The 21,998-nt window shown below is 43.5% G+C and overlaps 1 protein-coding gene across 1 annotated transcript in view; it reads left to right on the forward strand.

The window, feature by feature from the left end:
- Positions 1-1,285: 1,285 nt before the first annotated feature.
- Positions 1,286-21,998, forward strand: part of TTC8 (tetratricopeptide repeat domain 8) — a 67,966-nt gene continuing 47,253 nt past the window's right edge. Inside the window, exon 1 of the mRNA XM_054028233.1 lies at positions 1,286-1,473. Within this exon, the coding sequence (XP_053884208.1) occupies positions 1,360-1,473 (114 nt within the window). The 5' untranslated portion in view covers positions 1,286-1,359. The remainder of the gene's footprint in view (positions 1,474-21,998) is intronic.

The raw sequence follows: 21,998 nt of genomic DNA on the forward strand, positions 1-21,998 counted from the left end.
GCATTTGGCAGTGTGACTCCAAGATATGTTTACTGTTCTTATACTTTGGTTATGAGTGTCTTTACCTGGTTCCAGGATTCCAGATTTTCAGAAGTGCTGAGTTCCCACCATAGTGAATAGTAACAGCAAGTGATGAACACCTCTTAAAATTAAACTCTTATATCCATAGCACATAAAGAGTTCTGCTGTAAAATTTAATCCCCTCCAACCCTAAGAACTGTTCTACTATATATAATATCATATAGAAAAACTGATATTTATAGTGTTCTCTTGGGCAAAACTGTTTAACACAGAAGTGGAAATCCTTGAATCCACTAGTTCTCGGTAAAGAGAAATGTTATACTATATCATAAATGAACAATGGTATGATACAGTAGACAGTTTTAAAAATAAAATTTGGGATCCTTGGCATGACTGGTTAGCAACCCAACCAAACTCTGCTCTCGGTTACCAATGTTAAGGGCTTGATCCAGCTCTCATTAACATCAATATGAATTTTACCTCTGACTTCAATGGAGCAGCAGAAGGTCCCAAATCCACCCCCTTGGAGTTACTCCAGATTTACACTATTGTAAATAAAGCCTGATCTGCACAAAAGCTGCATTGATTTAACTACATCAGTTTCTAAAGTTAAACCCATTTAGTTTGATCTGTATAACTTTTGTATTTAGGCAAGGCCTGAATGTGTGAGTTGGCACAATACAGTAAGATACATTGGATGAGTTTGGTAACAGATATACAGAAAAAAGCTCCACTCCAGCTACCACATACGCTTAGTTTTAAGCAGAGGAGTTGCCCCACTGACTTCAAATTTAGCATGTGTCTGCAGTATCGGGGCGTCTGCCCCAAGCCCATTTGATAGGGGAAGTGGATCACTGTACTCACCCCTCAGGGACTAGTCGGGGGGCAGAGAGCCAGTTTAATTTGGCAATTATCGGGGTTGCGTCTGCGGTGAGCCCAGGGGGAAGTCCTGGGAGAGGGCACTACCACACCCTTAGGGCTAGGGTGCAGCCCGCTGGTGTTTGGGGAGATAGGACCGGGCCTGGAGGGAGGGTTGTTCAGGGAGGCCACCGGGCCCGGGGAGAGCAGAGTTTGCCCCTGATGGACTCAGCGAGACTGTGCCCTGGAGGAGCAGCCGCCGCTGCTGCAGTATCCGCGGGAGCAGGATACCGTGCGGGCAGGCTCGGGCCCGGGGCAGAGCGAACGGGGCTGCGCTGTTTCTCAGGCAGCTGCTTGGCCACCTCTGCTCCCGCTAGGCCCCGGCTCAGGCGTTGCTTGGCAGAGGGACGCCAGCTCTGAGGGGAGGAGGCCGGTCGGCGCTGGGTGCGGGACGGATCCAGGTCCGCCCCGCACGGCAGGATGGGGCTGGAGATGGAGCCGCTGCTCCAGGCCTGGAGCTACTTCAGGCGGCGGAAGTTCCAGCTCTGCGCGGATCTCTGCTCCCAGCTGCTGGAGAAATCCCCCGGACACCAGGTACTGGGCCCGGCCGCGGGAGTAGGGGCGCTGCGTGATTGCTGGGCGGGCGGAGGTTGAGGACCCAGACTCGCGGGAGAGCTGGAGCGGGGGTAAGAGTGGGCGGGCGCCGGGGAGTGTGTGTTAGCGCCCCCTCACTCGGGGTGGGCGGAGTGTGCCCGCGCTGTCGGGTTTGTAGCTACACCTTGTGCACCTAGCTTTCCCCTGGCCCCCAACATCATCACTTTCCTGCCTGCAGTCCAGCCTCGAGGAAGTGCATGAGCAGCGGTGCTTAGGGGAGCCATGCTTCCTACAAGGGAGGCTCGGGCAGCTTCTCTGTTTATCGCTTGTTGGCAAACATAGCTGTTACAAGTGGGCGATTGTCTTAGTGACAGAGGAGCGAGTGTAAACCTATAAATTGCATCAGCCAGAAACATTTGCTAGACAGTCTGGAATTACCTTGATTGCATTTAAATAGAAGTCTGGCCAATACAAGATGTTACCTAACTGACCTTGTCCCTCTAATATCTTGGGACCAACACAACAACATCAACACTGCAAAGTAATGTTAGCTAGCTCTTATGTATTGCTTATTAGTAGATCTCACAGAAGTACTATTAACTTGATAACTGCATCAGAACTGAGCAAGAACAAAAATCAAAACCAAACTTGAATGTATATCTGCTGTCCGCATTTGATGCTAAGCCTCCCCATTAAGATAAAAATGCTAAAAAAAGGAAATACCTCCCTGAAATCTTTATTTCCTTCTAGGTAGGGTGACCAGATGTCCTGATTTTATAGGGACAGTCCCAATTTTTGGATCTTTTTCTTATATAGGTTCCTATTACCCCCCATCCCCAGTCCTGATTTTTCACACTTGCTGTCTGGTCACCCTACTTCTAGAGAAAGCAGTGGAGCCCCCACAGATTTACTCTAAATCAGTGTTGAAGGGCCATCTATTACTCTAGAGGCATGAGATGGCATATGCACTTTAGGTCTCCAAATCCAAAGCGAGTAGTGAAGTAGGAGACAAAGGTACTTCTATAATTAAAATAAGTACATTATAATAGCAATAAGATAATTGTGGCCCTTTATCTCCCTCCCTCCAAGTCCAGTCCACCCCAAAACTCCCCCAGCCCAAGCAGAATTCTGACCCTGTAAAAGGAGAAGTACTAAACACATCATGAAGTGCACAAGGGATTTTGCTATTGATTTTATATCAAAAGTGCTCAGATGCTATTGTGATTGGCTGAAGTGTAAAACTAAGATTGCTGATTAAAACAACAAATTCAAGTATACAGTCCCTGTACCAGATATTGAAGACTAGCAGGAATATCAATTACATGGAACTGACAATTTGTTCCATCTGAATGAGTATTAACTCTCTAAGGCCTGGTCTACACTATGAGTTTAGGTCGAATTTAGCAGCGTGAAATCGAATTAAGCCTGGACACGTCCACACGACGAAGCCCTTTTATTCGACTTAAAGGGCCCTTTAAACCGGTTTCTTTACTCCATCTCCGACAAGGGGATTAGCACTAAAATTGGCCTTTGGGGGTCGGATTTGGGGTAGTGTGGACGGAATTCGACGTTATTGGCCTCCAGGAGCTATCCGACAGTGCTTCATTCTGACCGCTCTGGACAGCACTCTCAACTCAGATGCACTGACCAGGTGGACAGGAAAAGCCCGCGAACTTTTGAATTTCATTTCCTGTTTGCCCAGCATGGAGAGCACAGGTGACCACGCAGAGTTCATCAGCACAGGTGACCATGATGGAGTCCCAGGATCGCAAAAGAGCTCCAGCATGGACAGAATGGGAGGTACGGGATCTGCTCGCCATATGGGGAGATGAATCAGTGCTAGCTGAACTCCATAGCAGTAAATGAAATGGCAAAATATTAGAAAAAGTCTCAAAGGCCATGAAGGACAGAGGCCATAACAGGGACACACAGCAGTGCCGCGTGAAAATTAAGGAGCTACGGCAAGCCTACCACAAAGCCAGAGAGGCAAACGGAAGGTCCGGGGCAGAGCCGCAAACATGCCGCGGAGCTGCATGCCATGCTAGGGGATGCAGCCACCACTACACCAACCGTGTGCTTTGACTCCATCAGTGGAGAATCACGCAACAGGGAAGCGGGTTTGGGGTATGAGGAAGATGATGATGAAGACAATGAAGATAGCTCACAGCAAGGAAGCGGAGAAACCGGTTTCCCCAACAGCCAGGATATGAGGGCACACAAGGGACCTCTGGTGAGTGTACCTTTGTAAATATTAAACATGGTTTAAAAGCAAGCATGTTTAATGATTAATTTGCCCTGGCAATCGCGGCCAGTACAGCTACTGGAAAAGTCTGTTAACGTGTATGGGGATGGAGCGGAAATCCTCCAGGGACATCTCCAGAAAGCTCTCCTTCATGTACTCCCAAAGCCTATGCAAAAGGTTTCTGGGGAGGGCTGCCTTATCCCGTCCGCCATGGTAGGACACTTTACCACGCCAGGCCAGTAGCACGTAGTCTGGAATCATTGCATAACAAAGTATGTCAGCGTATGGTCCCGGTGTTTGCTGGCATGCAGACAAAATCCATTCCTTATCTCCCTTTGTTATCCTCAGGAGAGTTATATCATTCCTGGTCACCTGGTTGAAATGGGGTGATTTTATTAAGGGGACATTCAGAGGTGCCCGTTCCTGCTCGGCTGAACAGAAATGTTCCCCGCTGTTAGCCATGCGGTGGGGGGGAAGGCTGAAGTGATCATCCCAGAGAATTGGGTGTGTGTGTGGGGGGGGGGTAGTTGGGTTTGTGCTGCATGTTAACCCAGAAACCGCAGCCCCTCCTTTTACATTGCAAACCCATTTTAAATGGCCAACCCAATGGGTGCTTGGTATGGGAAATGAGGGTGCTACTGTTTGAAACCGTTCCCACATGTTAAGAAGGTTAAAAAAGCCAAAAGACTGTGTGGCTTACCATGGCTGCCTGCAAGCCGAAATCTGTTGCCTGGCACTGCATGAGTGATCTCTCACACCAAACTGGCAGGCCCTCAATATAAGAGGAAAAATGCGACCTTGTAACGAAAGCACATGTGCTGTGTAATGTGAACAGCAAAATTTAACATGAAAGGGTGTACCCATTGTTCTCTAAAATGTGTCTTTTTTAACCACCTCTCCCTTCTCCACCACCAGCTGCAAATGTTTCTCCTTCACAGAGGCTAGTGAAGATTAGAAGGAGAAAACGGCAGACTCGGGATGATATGTTCTCGGAGCTCCAGATGTCCTCCCACGCTGACAGAGCACAGCAGAATGCGTGGAGGCAGTCAATGTCAGAGTGCAAAAAAGCACAGTATGAACGAGAGGAGAGGCTGAATCGCGGGCTGAAGAGAGCAAGTGGTGGGCTGAAGAGGATAGGTGGCGTCAGCTTGCTGACGGAAGGCAAGAGTTGATGCTCCGGCTGCTGGAGCATCAAACTGATATACTCCAGCGTATGGTTGAGCTGCAGGAAAGGCAACAGGAGCAGAGACCGCCGCTACAGTCCCTGTGTAACCAACACGCCTCCTCTCCAAGTTCCATAGCCTCCTCACCCAGACGCCCAAGAATGTGTGGGGGGGGGCCCCTCCGGCCACCCAGTCACTCCACCTCAGATGATAGCCTGAGCATCAGAAGGCTGGCCTTCAATAAATGTTAAAGTTTCAAACTGCAGTGTATCCTTTTCCTTCCCTCCTCCCCCATCCCTCCCAGGCTACCTTGGCAGTTATCCCCCAGTTGTGTGATGAATTAATAAAGAATGCAAAGTAACAATGACTTTATTGCCTCTGCAAGCGGTGCTCGAAGGGGGGACGGGAGGGTGGTTAGTTTACAGGGAAGTAGAGTGAACCGGGGGGAAGAGGGGGGAAGGTTCATCAAGGAGAAACAAACAGAAGTTTCACACCGTAGCCTGGCCAGTCACAAAACTTGTTTTCAAAGCTTCTCTGATGCGCACCGCACCCTGCTGTACTCTTCTAACCGCCCTGGTGTCTGTCTGCGCGTAATCAGCAGCCAGGTGATTTGCTTCAACCTCCCACCCCGCCATAAATGTCTCCCCCTTACTCTCACAGATATTGTGGACCGCACAGCAGGCAGCAATAACAATTGGAATATTGGCTTCGCTGAGGTCTATCCGAGTCAGTAAACTGCGCCAGCGCGCTTTTAAACGTCCAAATGCACATTCCAGCACCATGCGGCACTTGCTCAGCCTATCGTTGAACAGGTCCTGACTACTGTCCAGGCTGCCTGTGTACGGCTTCATGAGCCATGGCATTAAGGGGTAGGCTGGGTCCCCAAGGATAACAATAGGCATTTCAACATTCCCAACGGTTATTTTCTGGTCCGGGAAGAAAGTCCCTTCCTCCAGCTTTTGAAACAGACCAGAGTTCCTGAAGACGCGAGCATCATGTACCTTTCCCGACCATCCCACGTTGATGTTAGTGAAACGTCCCTTGTGATCCACCAGGGCTTGCAGCAGCATTGAAAAGTACCCCTTGCGGTTTATGTACTCGGTGGCTTGGTGCTCCGGTGCCAAGATAGGGATATGGGTTCCGTCTATCGCCCCACCACAGTTTGGGAATCCCATTGCAGCAAAGCCATCCACTATGACCTGCACGTTTCCCAGAGTCACTACCCTCGATATCAGCAGGTCTTTGATTGCGTTGGCTACTTGGATCACAGCAGCACCCACAGTAGATTTGCCCACTTCAAATTGATTCCCGACTGACCGGTAGCAGTCTGGTGTTGCAAACTTCCACAGGGCTATCGCCACTCGCGTCTCAACTGTGAGGGCTGCTCTCATCCTGGTATTCTGGCGCTTCAGGGCAGGGGAAAGCAAGTCACAAAGTTCCATAAAAGTGCCCTTACGCATGCGAAAGTTTCGCAGCCACTGGGAATCGTCCCACACCTGCAACACAATGCGGTCCCACTAGTCTGTGCTTGTTTCCTGGGCCTAGAATCGGCGTTCTATGCCATGAACCTGCCCCAGTAACACCATGATTTGCACACTGCTGGGGCCTGTACTTTGTGAGAGGTCTATGTCCATGTCAATTTCCTCATCACTCTCGTCGCCGTGCTGCAATTGCCGCAATCGCCTCCTCGCCTGGTTTTGCTTTGGCATGTTTTGGCTCTGCATATACTCCAGGAAAATGCGTGTGGTGTTCATAGTGCTCATAATTGCCGCGGTGATCTGAGCGGGCTCCAGGATCCCAGTGCTATGGCGTCTGGGCTGAAAAAAGGCGCGAAACTATTGTCTGATGGAGGGAGGGAGGGGCGACTGACGACATGGCTTACAGGTACAGGGAATTAAAATCAACAAAGGTGGCTGTGCATCAGGGAGAAACACAAACAACTGTCATACAGAATGGGCCCCCCAAAGATTGAACTCAAAATCCTGAGTTTAGCAGGCCGTTGATTTCACGGAGGGAGCGGGAAGCAAATGAATACAGAACAAATCTGGTCCATCTATTTTTTACATCTTAAGCTGTCAGCAGACGGTGCAGCATGACTGATAGCCATCGGCATCTTCTGGGTGCTTGGCAGAAGATGCTGTACTATGACTGCTAGCCATCATTGTCAAGATGGTTCAATAGGACTGCCGGCAGGACCGAGTCTCCAGGAGACAAAACATGTCTGCCCAGGTGCCTCTGATTGAGCTCACTGAGGAATATGACGATGACGGATATCAATCGTAATACACCATCTACTGCCAAAAGGCAAGGAGCTGCTGCTGTGTAGCAATGCAGCCCCACGTCTGCCAGCACCCAGATAGCCGATGACGGCTACCAGTCATACTGCACCGTCTACTGCCAAAAGGCAATTAGCTGCTGCTGTGTAGCAATGCAGTACCACGTCTGCCGGCACCCAATGACATATGGTGACGGTGAGCTGAGCGGAGCGGGCTCCATGTTTGCCGTGGTATGTTGTCTGCACAGGTAACCCAGGTAAAAAGGCGCGAATTGATTGCCGTTGCTCTGACGGAGGGGGAGGGGCCTGACGACATGTACCCAGAACCCCCCGCGACACTGTTTTTGCATCATCAGGCATTGGGATCTCAACCCAGAATTCCAATGGGTGGTGGAGACTGCGGGAACTGTGGGATAGCTACCCACAGTGCAACACTCCGGAAGTCGACGCTAGCCTCGGTACTGTGGACGCGTTCCGCCGACTTAATGCACTTAGAGCATTTTATGTGGGGACACACACAATCTACTGTATAAAACCGATTTCTATAAAACCGACTTCTATAAATTCGACCTAATTTCGTAGTGTAGATATATCCTAAGTGTTCAGCGTGCTGTTCACGGTATATACTTTACTTATACATATTGCATGAAAAAAAAAGGGGTTCTCCAACTTGCATCCTGGATAAATATCATTTTATGTAAAGGCCATTATTGCTTTTATTTCTTGGAGAACAGCTAGATGGGCTTTGCCTCTGGACACAATATACTGGGAAGATTTTATTTCTCTCAAAATGACCTATGCCACTGAAATTGCACAAGGTATAAGATTTGATGAGCACTAGATTACGCTAGATATTTATTCATACCCTAAGTCACCACGCAAAAGGAATAAATAAAAAAGCTTTTACTAAAAAAGGACATTCAGAGAAAGCTTGAAGCTGTAACCTCATGATTGTTTCCACTAATTACTGCTGTACATGCACTAGACATCTGCAGAGCTGTTCTTCACACCATAAACAAGACAAGCTTTTTGAAGTGTGTTTCCAGTATGGGTCAGGGACCATCTTATGTTAGTACAATGCCTAGAAAAATGGGGCCCTCAACAATGACTGGGGTTCCTAGATGCAACCACAATAGTAACAGATTAAGAACATAAGAACGGCCATACTGGGTCAGACCAAAGGTCCATCAAGCCCAGTATCCTGTCCTCTGGCAGTGGCCAATGGCAGGTGCCCCAAAGGGAATGAACAGACAGGTTATCATCAAATGATCCATGCCCTGTCACCCAATCCCAGCTTCTGGCAAACAGAGGCTAGGAACACCATTCCCGCCCATCCTGGCTAATAGCCATTGATGGGCCTATCTAGCGCAGTGGTTCCCAAACTGGGGTTTGTGAATCCCTGAGGGTTCTCAAAATGTTACAGGGGGTTCTCGGGGAAAAATTCCCTAATGGCAGACAGAGCTGTCCCTAGGGACCCTAGGCAGCATGGGGCCAGCAGCCCAGAGCCCTTGGACTTCCAAGAGCTAAGCAGATCAAAGCAAGCATATCTATCACACTGAGGAGGTTTAAACTTCAAGACTCCTTATAAGAAATGGAAAGGGAGGTGGATATTTTTTGCTGTTTTTAAAATTAAATAGACAGCTAGTATTGTTTTTTAAATTATTATGAAGAACAAGTTTAAGCTTTGTTGTAACGTGCGTTGTTTGCCTGGACTGCTCAAGACCTGAATTTGTGTAGCAGGAACTCTTTGAGTTGGCTTCTTAAATACCTTCATGTTGTTTCACATCAGATACTCCTTGATAAAACATAGGAGCCTTGTCTTATAACAGGCTTATTCAAAGTGATACAAGTTATGAAAGTGAGATCTTGGAAGAATGTTGCCGTTTTCATAATGTAATAAAAATACTGTAATGATAAATAATAAATAGTGTGTAATAAGCATGTCATAAAAACAAATTTTATATTTCCAAAATCACTGTTTTTATAAGTTATACTCAGGTAAAGGAGAAAATCCCTGGAAATATTCATTTTTAGGAGGGGGTTCGTGAGACTTGACATTTTAGTGAAAGGGGTTCATAGGTTGTTAAAGTTTGGGAACCATTGATCTAGCTCCCTTTTGAACCCCTTATAGTATTGGCCTTCACAACACCCTCTGGCAACAAGTTCCAGAGGATGACAGTGCGTTGCATGAAAAAAAATACTTCCTTGTGTTTGTTTTAAACTTGCTACATATTAATTTCATTTGGTGGCCCCTTGTTCTTGTATTATGAGAAGGAGTAAATAACACTTCCTTATTTAGTTTCTCTATACCACTCATGATTTTATAGATCTCTATCATATCCCCCCACTTAGTCGCCTCTTTTTCAAGCTGAAAAGTCCCAGTCTTATTTATCTCTCCTTATACGGAAACCGTTCTATACCCTTAATCATTTTTGTTGCCCTTTTCTGAACCTTTTCCGATTCCAATATATCTTTTTTGAGATGGGGCGACCACATCTGCACGCAGTATTCAAGGTGTGGGCATACCATGGATTTATATAGAGGCAATATGATATTTTCTGTCTTATTATCTATCCCTTTCTTGATGATTCCCAACATTCTGTTCGCATTTTTGACTGCCGCTGCACATTGAGTGGATGATTTCAGAGAACTATCCACAATGACTCCAAGATTTCTTTTTTGAGTGGTAACAGCTAATTTAGACCCCATCGTTGTATATGTATAGTTAGGATTATGTTTTCCAATGTGGATTACTTTGCATTTATCAACATTAAATTTCATCTGCCATTTTGTTGCCCAGTCACCCAGTTTTGTGAGATCCTTTTGTAGCTCTTCGCAGTCTGCCTGGGACTTAATTATCTTGAGTAGTTTTCTATCATCTGCAAATTTTGCCACCTCACTGTTTACCCCTTTTTCCAGATCATTTATGACCATGTTAAATAGGACTGGGCCCAGTACAGATCCCTTAACCTGTTACCAATCCATGAGAGAATCTTCCCTCTTATCTCATGACTGCTTATTTTGCTTAAGAGCCTTTGGTGAGGGACCTTGTCAAAGGCTTTCTGAAAATCTAAATACACTATATCCACTGATTCTCCTTTGTCCGCATGCTTGTTGACCCTCTCAAAGAATTCTAGTAGATTGGTGAGGCATGATTTCCCTTTATAAAAAACAGTGGAAACACCTTTTAAAATAATTATGCTATATGAAATCAAGTCCCAGTGTAAGATTTACACTTCGGTCTGAAAATTTACGTATTGCTACAAGTAACTACTGTTGCTTTAGCTGAAGGATTAAAGTGAATGGAATTCTCTCAAATTTGTGCATTTGACAATTCTTTGCATATAGTCAGTTTCAATGTTGCTGCTATATAATTATTTGAGGAATTCTCATTTAAAAGTTCAATTAAAACAGGAATGACTTGCTTTTTAAAGTGAACTGTATTTCTGCTTGAATGATGCTCTTAATCCTCAGATTAATTTTTTATAATTTAAATATGCACTATGTACTTGTTAAGTCTCTGTGGAAAACACTTTGTATAACTGAAATCAATACTAAAAGTTCATAGACTTAAAAAAACTGCAATAATTAGTTTAATGTGAATTGGTCAGCATATTTCTTCAGAGAGATTGTAGAGTGCACAGTATTTCATGGTGTATTTATGTGTCAGAAATATGATGGCAATCCTCTGACAATCTTATCTGACAACCCAGGTAGAAGCTGGAACTACTAACAGATGGTGTACAAGTATTGAGAAAATCTCTTTATTGGTACAAACAGAGTGTAAGAAACGAAATTAATAGGCAAGAAATTCTTCATTGTAGCAACTTGAGTCAGACTCACCATATCAAAAATTCTACATTTGAAATCTCACTAAGAAGCCATTTTCTACTGTGTACATAAAGACTAGCCTTTAAAATATTTGAAAAAATTAATGCTAGAAGGCAAACTAATGTAAAATGATTTGTCGTCTCTGTTGTCTGCCAATTACTAGGTTATCTACTACGCAGCATGCAGCTTTTATTGTAATCCACACAGAATCTAAGGCTAGTATTAGCTTTTATTGGCGACCTGCCTGATATTTTACAACTCTGCTTCTGATTTATAAAACTTTGTGTCTTTCTCCTCACTATGTTAGTGCACTTTTATCTTTTTCTTCTTGATCCAGGCCTTGATATCTGTCACATGTTTGCAGTGTTATTGTAGTCATGATGGTCCTCGGATACCACATTTACTTCCACAAATTGAGCAACTGCCCCAGACACACCAAAAAAACCAAATGAACCCTATTATCTAGAGCCAGGCCTTAGATAAAACAGAATTTGCTCCTAAGAGAAAGTCCGGGATACACACCTAAACACATTTAAAAGTGCCTTCACTAAATAGGGACACCCTACCAGAGAAGATCACATAATGCAAAAAGCCACCAAAATACCCCAAGAGAACCTGCTTCAGTACAGGAAAAAGAAACCCACTGATCACACATCCCTAGTTGTCACCTACCAGCCCACACTGGAACCCATGTGGGGTATCAAACGATAACAACCCATATTTGATGGGAACCTCATCCTGAAAGAAGTCTTTTCTGAGTCCCTCTTCTGACCTTCAAACATCTCCTCAACCTTGCCAACATCATCATCAGAAGCAAACTCCCCACAGACAAGGGCCCACCAAATCAAAGCAGCACCAGACCCTGCCAAAACAGATGCAAAATCTGCAGAAATATCTCCACTGCTACGGTGTTCAATACCACTCACAACACACCTTTCAAAGGTCCTGTACATATCTCACAACATGTGGTATACCTCAGCCAGTGCATAAAATGCCTCAACTAGTTAATGGGTGAAACCACACAATCATTGTGCTCTCTCATGAGCTCACAGAGAAAAAATTGATAAAAGACAAATACGCTATATCACCCATGGACCAACTCTTTTCACAAACCTATTGCTCCATATCTGATCTTTCAGTACTTGTCCTCAAAGGAAATCTGCACAACACCTTCAAAGGGCGAGCCTGGGAACTTAAATTTATAACACCAAAAGCCATGAACTTAATAGGGACACTGATTTTTATGGCTTATTACAACAATTGGCAACATATCACACTGCCTGCTACCCTGCTTTGCTCACTTCAAACCCTTTATGTGTAACAGTTTAACCCCCAATTTCCCATTTCATTGCAAGTGACCTCCAACATGTTGCCCCTTCTGCTTACCAGTCTCACCCAGATACTCTGCTTCCTTCCCCAGACCTGAAGGAGAATTCTGTGTAGCTCAAAAGCTTGTACCTTTCAGCAGCACAACTTGGTCCAATAAAGATTATCTCTGTACCTTATCAATCTGTCATATGTGGATTCTGCTTGGCTCAGGTCAGAGGGAAAAGGGCTAGTATGCCACAATCTGCATTTTCGTATTAACTTATTTGCACTTTTGTTTTAAACTCAGTCTAACATTATGTATTGTTTCGAGCCCAGGGTGGATAAAAATCAATGATTTAAAAAAAAAAAATTAAAAGTGATTTTTTTTATTTAAATCGGATTTTCTTGATAAAATGCTTTTTGGGGGGAAAACCTATCTAAAGATAGTTTTAATTAAGATACATTATAGCTCAAAGATATCTCATCATGGAATAGGGATTATAAATTCCAATTCTATAGTATGAGACAATATATTCATGTAATGTTTAAGAAAAGTTTTGTAAATGAGTTCCAATAGTTCATGGATTAGGGACCCAATCTTATGAGGTTCCACAGGCTTCTGTATAGATTATTTAGGTTAATCTTTCTATCTACCCAGTGGGACTCAGTGCTCAGTCCAGAACATGGGTTTTCAAACTGAGAGTTGGGACCCCTCAGGGGCTTACAAGGTTATTACATGGGGGGTCGTGAGCTGTCAACCTCCACCCCGCTTTGCCTCCAGGATTTATAATGGTGTTATAAATTTTAAAAACCTTTTAAATATATTTAAGGGGGGGGTCACACTCAGCAGCTTGCTATGTGAAAGAGGTCACCAGTACAAAAGTTTGAGAACCACTGGTCTAGAAGATACCATCAGAGATGCTTAGTTTTGCAGTTCTCAAACTGTGGATTTGTGTCTCCAGAGGTAACATGCTTGTTAACAGCAAAAATGTTTTTAAATAAATAAATAATATAGAGAGGTGAGAAATAACAGAGCTCAACTCTATTGTCCCTCTGCAAATTTGTGTACACAGGGTCAATCCCTTACCTCTCTCTAAAAGTGCAAAATTTCAAAAAAGTTAAATGAATAGAAGATTGTTGGGGGCAGAACAGATCTGGACAAGGAGAAGAAGTCTGGAGGTAAATGTGAGAAGCGAGGGACATATGCTTGTTTTGTTAAAATATTTTATGTTTGTTGTTGAAGGAAAAAATCCAGAATACTTAACGTTGTTGTTTTAGTTTTAAAAAAAACAACACAATTTAAGTGTCTGTCTGGCGATGTTCTCCTCCTAATACAGCATGACAAGAAAATCCTCCAAATATTAACAATAAACCTGTTGAATTGGAGATAGTTCACCTCCTAATGACTTCATAAATATCTGCTTCAATTACCTTTGGTAAATGAAATAACCAAACAATCATTCATTTTCTGATAGAGCTGTAAAACTAATCTGAAAAGTTTTCAAGATAAATCAGTGTTTAAAAATGTATAGTGTGTACCTTCTAAAAATGAAACCTACATCTATCTCTGAGTTGTGAAGAATATGTATTAAGGTTATAACAACCAACAAGAATGCACTTTTATGTAGAAAACCATAATTAAATCGAGTCTTCCTGACTAGTGATTTAAATCACGATTTAAATCAATCTGATTTAAATCAAATCCACCCTGTTCAAGCTATTGAAAATAAGTGATTAAAAAGGAAATCCATATTCACATACGCAAATCTGTTTACTCTGCATTTAATAAAGGTTAATATTTATTTTCTAAGACACTCATAAGAGCAGATATCAAAGTATATGATAATCTTTGAGGTCAGAACTCTAAGGGGTGCACATTACTCAAACATCTACTCACATCTTTACATGCTTATTCTAATATTCAGTAATTAAAAATGACAATGGTTGTGAATTAAAAAAAAAAGAATTTAAGAGCATTTCTTTTTATCCTTATTATTCAACAATTGGCCTCATGCATTATTTACCCCACACCATCAAAAACCTGTACTGAATACTTTTCTATGGTGCTCATCACCATAAAATCTAAATTTTTGAAAAACATTAATGAATTTATCTTTACAACATCCCTGTGAGGTAAGGTAATAGTATTCTCAATTTTAAAATTGGGAACTAAACCCCAGAGCAAGTACGGTCAAAATTGTCCATTGGTTTTTGGTGCCCAAGTTGAGATGCCCAGGGCCTAATATCCAGAGAGCTTAGCATTTTTATAGCACTTTATATGTTCAAAAATACAGCTCCCATTGACATTGTTTACAGTTGCATGTTCAGCACTTCTGCAAGTCAAGCCCCAGATATCTCATGTTGGGAACCCTGAAGTGAATATACAATTAATAACTACCTGTGAAAAGTTTGATTTGAGTGAGCTGCTCAGCATCACATAGGAACTTTGGGCCAGGAGAAGGGATAGAATCCAGTTCCCTAGGGTGCCATTCAGCTCTTAGCCTCAAGATCCTCATCTCTTTTCCTGCAGTTCCTGACTCACTGGATGCACACCTTCCAACTTTTACAACAAATGAGGCAGGGGTTCTAGAATAGTCTCATTCTGTACACAGGGCCGGTGCTACCAATCAACTGTTTGGCGCCGCAAGCCTGGGAGGGGAGGAGAATTAGAGCGGGGGTGGCGTGCTCTGGGAGGAGGCGGAGCAGAGGTGAGCTGGGGTGGGGAGCTGCCGCACGGCTCCCGGGGGGTGTGAGCTGCCGGGGGAGTTGCCACGGGGGGAGAGGGGGAGCTGCCGAAGGGCTGGGGGGAGGGGCGCAAGGTGGAAGTTTCGCCCTGTCTGTACACAGTCCTGAGTCATTCCCTGAGTACCTATCAATTAGGTGTACTGAATGAGTCAGGAAAAGCAGTATGTGATGATGTAACGAAAAACTGAGTAGTAAAATTTTCAAAAGTGCTTAAGTAACACTAACTTAAAAATGGGACTTAGACTATGGCCCACATCCTCAAGAGTATTTAAGCTCCTAACCTCCACTGAAATTGATGTCCATGGAAGTTATGAGCTTAAAGCATTAAGCTTTTTGAGGCATCATGTTAATTTTTCAGCCAATCATGCATAAAGTAGAATTTCTCATGCAACGATACGAAATACTTTATATTGGCATTGTAAACCAATTCTTAAAGAATTAATCATTAAAATTGATTCCAAAATGTAATTAGATCAACTTTTTAAAAATCAGATCAAGGAATTCCTCAAGTTCTAAAAAATTCCCTTAAACAGATTCTCTTTTGATATGCACTTTATTTTTATTTATTTATTTATTTAAGAAGTCTCCCAGTAAAACTCTTACAACATGCTGGGTTTATGAATGCATGAACCATTAATGCCAAATACAATCTTTTTTCCTACCGTAAGAAATTGGACCTTGGCTTCCATATTTGTAGTAGTAGCATGACAGAGAGAACACTCTTCCTCTACTGCTCTCTGTTTATTGTTCTGATTAGTTGCCTAATCTGATTGCTGTTCTTTGTGTTCCATATGTCACATTCAAGGCACTAAACCAGCACTGATGTTCAGCTATTAAGGGGGGGGGAGAGGGAAATGGCTCAACAGTATAATTGTTAATAGATGTATAAGGAATATCCTGCTTTTAAAAACGTATTTAATGCTCTGCTATAAGTTCAGTGAAAGCACAAACTCTGTCTTTTTTTAAAATACTTCCCTCCCCTGACCCTCAGTGCTGTTACCCCCATTTATGATTATGGTGTTGATTTTTGCTGTTCTTTATAGAAATGAAATGCTAAATAATTAAAACAAAACACCTTAAACCTAGCTGCTTGTATGCTGATTTTAACAAGGTCAGAGTAAACATATAATTAACAAAAAGAAGAAAAAAAAAGTTCTTCTTTTTGCGGATACAGACTAACACGGCTGCTACTCTGAAACATATAATTAACATGTTCACATGGAGGTTCATTTCTGAAAGCATCCTCAGCTGAAATAAACGGTTGACACAAATTGCTGTGGTTACTAAATGTAAAGATAAATATTATTAGTGATTCATTTAGTCATTTCCCTGCACTATGATAATGCAGATCCACAGTGATGCCAGTAGCAATTTGGCCTGCATTTTCAGCATACACTGATTTTTCACAGTATGTTGCACATATCAATTCATATTTACCTTAAATTTCAGTTGTAGATACAGGCATGTTCTAAGCTTCAAAAATAGTTATCCGAACAGTGTTTCAGGCTCGCCTCTTTCTTTAAGATGTTACATTAAAGGTTTAATTTTATAAAAACAGCTCTTTCTGGTGGTTTTCTCTTAAAATGGATTGATTTCACACAGAAACTTTCATTTTAAAATGCCCTCAAGGGTTTATAAATTTGGGCTGAATTCTTCTCTCATTTATACTTTTACAACATTAGCAACTTCAAGAGGGGATTAGATGTGTAAAAGATGACAAATTTAGACCCTTTATTGTTAAGAATAAGCTAACAAATGACCTGGTCTTGTAAGTCCTCTCACACAGGTCTTTACTCAAGTGACTAGTCCCATTGATTTCAGTTGGATTACGTACATGAGTAAAAATTGCAGGATCCACCCTTATTCTGTCACACTACATTTTATTATTAGTTAATCATTTCCATTCATGTGAATGGAAAAGTTCCATCACTTGCTTAAATGTTAGTTAATATCTTAGAATTTCCCTTAACTAGGATGTGTTAGCCAACACATCCTACAACTCTAGTGCAGGCAAGGCAGTGTATACTCCCTACCATGTGTAATTGGTCAACCTTACTCTCTTCAAAATGAAAGGGAATGTAACTCTCGTAGCTTCATTTAGCTTCTTCATGATGAATGCTTTTATATAGGAACTATTTTGGATGACCCTAAATTAATGTTAACAAATAATGCCTAGAGTAAGATACACAACTTGAACATACAGGCATTTGAAGTAGAGCTGCCACAGTATCCTTAACATTGCTCTCATTTGCTATTGCAACACAGTATGGAGGATCACCAACTGCTCTTAAACCATTTTCTAATAGCCCATATCTATATATTATAAAACGGTAAGGCATGTATCTGGCCAGCAGTCCTAAATCATTGTGATATCAGCAGTAACTCAGCCAGTCACGACCCTTATTTTACAGCTAATTTCCATGCTACAAATTCATTGGTTATAATAAGTCAATGATATGAGGGAGATGGACAGATGATGGATTACATAGATGGTAGATTACTTTGCCCAACTGCTACAGTTCTTCAAAAGGTTGGTTCCACCCATACAGAATAATCCAGACTCCCCAGTGCAACCTACACCCCTAAACAAAACACAAAATTCTCCCAGCACAATCCCACAAGCGCAAATCACAACTACCTGCACAACACACACAAATAACCCCAAATGCAGCGCCTCACTGCAGCACACACCCCGATATACAACCTGCGCAAATTTTCCAGCACAACACAGGCACTTATCCACCCACACTAATACTTAACATAAACTTGAGCAGCAAAGCTATAATACACACAGTGGGATGAATAAAGAACAACTTGGACCAACCTCAGTGTCCTTGTTTTTATTAGAATAATAAATTTATAGTAGCATCTAGGAGACTAGTACCCATTAAAAGAACTTTGCATCCTAAACAAAGTCAAGTATTCAAGAGACAAGGAACTGCTTGAGCCCCAAATGATTCCAAACAGGATTTTGTGATTCAACACACCCTCTCCTTGGGGCAGCTTTATCATAAAAAACCCTAGTGCAAATCATCCATAACAGAAGTCCCCAAATGTAGTCCATTTATCATCCCAGTGCACGTATTCCTTAAAATTAGATGACATCTAGTCCATTGATGTCGCATATATCCCACTCTGGCATCTTTCTTGGTCCTCTCCTATCCTTTGCCAGGACAGCTGTCCCAGTCGGAGTGCATCCCTGCTCCCCCACAGCCTCTGTGCTGGGAGTTCATCCTCAGAAGAGTATCCATCACTCTTCCTGTTCCGTTAACTTCTCGTCTCAGACTTGTAGACACGTAGGATCTTCCACTGCTCCTATGCCTTTAGCACTCAGTTCTGGCTTGGGAATCAGCAGACAACTCCCTTCGCCTTGAGCCCTGGCTTGGGGAGGTCAGCCAGCAGACCTCACTTGCTCTCCTACCTTCAGCCTTCCCCCAGGAACCTTCTGTAGCTTCCTTCAGAGACTTTCTCCATGCTGCTACCTGATCCTTTATAATCCTAACCTCTTAACTGGCCAAAATAGGAGCACCTATTTTGGCATAGGGCGCTGGATATTTTTCATTTAAAGGGGACAGTCACCTTATGACAGGGTTCTTTTTAGTTATGGTTTTGAGCCTTTAATGTGACTTCAGTCACATCTTTTCAAACTTTCTCTACTGTCATGAGAGCTAAAAACTTTCATTTTTTAAAAAATGAAAGTTGAGATTCTAATGTAAACTTAGGATTCTAGGAGCTGGGGCTTTAAGAAAACATCACATATTGGGAGGTTTGTGATAAAATTGCAAGAGTTGGCAACATTGAAGTATGATTCCTCTAACCACACTGCATTGCAGTAAGATGCTGGGCATCCACAGCTTTTGCTGACTTCATCTGCAGTTCAGAGTGCTGCATTTCTGATTATCAGGGCCCTGTCTCAAATTGGACATCCAGCAAATGAGGAATGTACCATTAGTGGCCACCTACCAATGTTTGGTTAAAAGTGACTTGCTCAGCATTACAAAGGCAGTGTGTGGGAGAGGCAGGACTAGAACTGACTTCTGTGTGGAATTCATTTGTCTTAATCACAAGAAAATAGTTTCTCTTCCTGCAGCCATCTGCCTTGGTTTCTACACACAACTTCTAGAGCAGGTGAAACAGATCCTACAAGCAGTTTGATTCACTACACAATGTAGATTCATTTCCTGAACACCATACCTCCATCACCCAATGATCACAATTAAGGACCGCATCATAATGCATACACAAGGGAGATGAATTAAAGTTGCCCATGCAATCTGAATTGCTGGCATTTTCTAAATTTTGAGTACTTGATTTTTCAATCTAAGGGTACGTCTTCACTACCCGCCGGATCAGCGGGTAGTAATAGATCTATCGGGGATCGATTTATCGCGTCTCGTCTAGACGCGATAAATCGATCCCCGAACACGCTCCCCATCGACTCCGGAACTCCACCAGAGCGAGAGGCGGAAGCGGAGTCGACGGGGGAGCCGTGGCTGTAGATCCCGCGCCGTGAGGACCCGAGGTAAATCGATCTAAGATACGTCGACTTCAGCTACGCTATTCTTGTAGCAGAAGTTGCGTATCTTAGATCGATTTCCTCCCTCCCCCCCATTGTAGACCAGCCCTAGATAATATTCTTTGAACAGTTTGTTTGTAATTTCCGGGTGCCAGCTCCTGCCAAGGCCCCTAGGTCTCACTGAACATTGACAAATGCATGGCTAGAAATCATTCCAGCTCACCTGTGTGTTAGTATTGTTAAAATGAGTATTACTTTTATAGAGATCTGTTTAGTGTTTGGATTTTATTAAAGCTTTTGAGTTGTTGCATTCGTTAATCTCACTTCTAATATCTGTATCCCACTGTGATGGGTGCACTCACCTCTTATGAAAACCTTCTGTTGGGTCTGTGTGAAACTGCACACTCTCTCTGCACCCCCTGACAGCTGTTAACTTCGTCAGGTGGGTCTTTAGTGGTTCAGCCCTCCAGCCAAATCACACACAGTCTCTAAGAACAAACAAATCCCTTTTGGGGTAAAAGGAACAACAGCGTCTGTCCTTGTTAAAGTCTTTAGCCCTGTCTCTGGGCTCAGTCCTCAGCGCCTTCTGAGCTTTAAGTCCAAGTCTGCCCTGGTATAGAAAAGTGCCCCCAGAGCTTTCTCCTTGGGACTCTTAAGTTATGCCTTTCACTTGGGTCTCTAAACAAGCCTTAACCCTTTCTCAGAGCTTAGGCCACTTCAACAATGACTGGTGGGGGGAACTTGGGCACAACCACTACTCCAGGTCCCAACCCTGGGATCCTATAAGTAGCAGCTGTGTCCTATAATAGTTGCTGCTGCTGCTGCTATTCCCTGAGCTGCTTCCCCTTCCACTTTACCTTTACCTCAGGGCTGAAGTTTTCTGTTCTTTGTTTGCACAGGGTTTCTCCCAGGCCTCCTTGCCTGGACAGTTTCACAGCTGTCCAGTCCTTCCTCACCCCTCTGGTCCCAGCCAGCAACTGATCTGCTCAGCCTGGACAGCTCCTGTTATCGGAGCCTGCTGTGTTCTCATTGGCTGCTTCCCTGCAGCCTTTCTAGGGAGACCTGGAGGACCCATCTTTACTGCTCCTTTTCTGGGTTGGGGTGTGGTAATACAGCAAGGCCTCCAGCAGGAGACCTCAAAGGTCCTGGTACACACCCATGTTATAAGCAGGGATCCTAGAAATCTGTTTGTCATGGAAAAATGTGGAATCTGCATTTTTGTACAGAGACTCTTTAATTTTTTACATTTTGTGCAGAAATAAAAACAGAAGCCTGTTTATCTGAGCCTCCATTTTCTGGCTCTCTGTATTAACCGAACTGGGGCTGACAGCCTGAGCCCTGCCACGCGGGGTTAAAGGTCTCCAGATTATCTGAATTTTTGATTATCTGATCGGGCCCCTATCCCAATTAGATCAGATAAGCGGGGTTCCACTGTATTGTGGCTAGGGAAACTACAGTTCAGCATTTCATTTTAATCGCGGAAAAACATACATTTTTATGTTTGTTTTTTTAATCAGAGAATTTTGGGAGGTTTATCATAGAAAACTAGGATCCCTGGTTATAAGGTAATATTTAAGTGTTTATATTTAACTGTTTGCTTTGTAACTATCAAAGTATTTGTTATGAAGCTGGAAACCTAAATAGTCAGGAGAGAAGCATTACCAAGTGTGAAATACTAGTTTACCACAAGAGGTGTCATCTCCTGCCCAATCGAAAGCCTATAGCAGGGGTCGGCAACGTTCAGCACGCGGCTCGCCAGGGTAAGCACCCCGGCGGGCCGGGCCAGTTTTATTTACCTGCTGACGCAGCAGGTTCGGCCGATTGCGGCCCCCACTGGCCGCGGTTCGCCATCCCGGGCCAATGGGGGTGGCGAGAAGCGGCGTGGGCAAGCGATGTGCTGGCTGTGGCGTCTTGCCGCCCCCATTGGCCTGGGACGATCGGCCGAACCTGCCGCGTCAGCAGGTAAATAAAACTGGCCTGGCCCGCCGGGGTGCTTACCCTGGCGAGCCGCATGCCGAACGTTGCCGACCCCTGGCCTATAGACACCAGACAAATCATTTTGGCACCTCTGTGGACAAAAGACTTTAATTCCTCCCTCCACACCCATGTAGAGGGAATGTGCACAAACCCTCCACTCATCACACTTTGAACTGGGGGAAGGGAATAAAAATCCCTAACCAGAAGGATCTGTATCATTATGCTTCTTGGAATTTGGAGAGGGTAGTATTTCTAAGCATAAGCAAGGTATTCCCAAACTGCTTACCTTGGGTTAGCCCTAAAGGACACACAGAGCTTGCACATTGCAGCAGCTTCTATTACTTTTTGAAACCTCAGACTGTAACTCAATTGTGGGTATATATTTACCTGCTTTAACCTTGTAAAGGTTCTTTTTCTTAGTTAATAATCCTTTAGTTAGTTTAATATAGGATTGGCTATGAGCATTGT

This window comes from Malaclemys terrapin, chromosome 4 (assembly GCF_027887155.1).
Source record: "Malaclemys terrapin pileata isolate rMalTer1 chromosome 4, rMalTer1.hap1, whole genome shotgun sequence".
Classification (NCBI taxonomy): domain Eukaryota; kingdom Metazoa; phylum Chordata; order Testudines; family Emydidae; genus Malaclemys; species Malaclemys terrapin.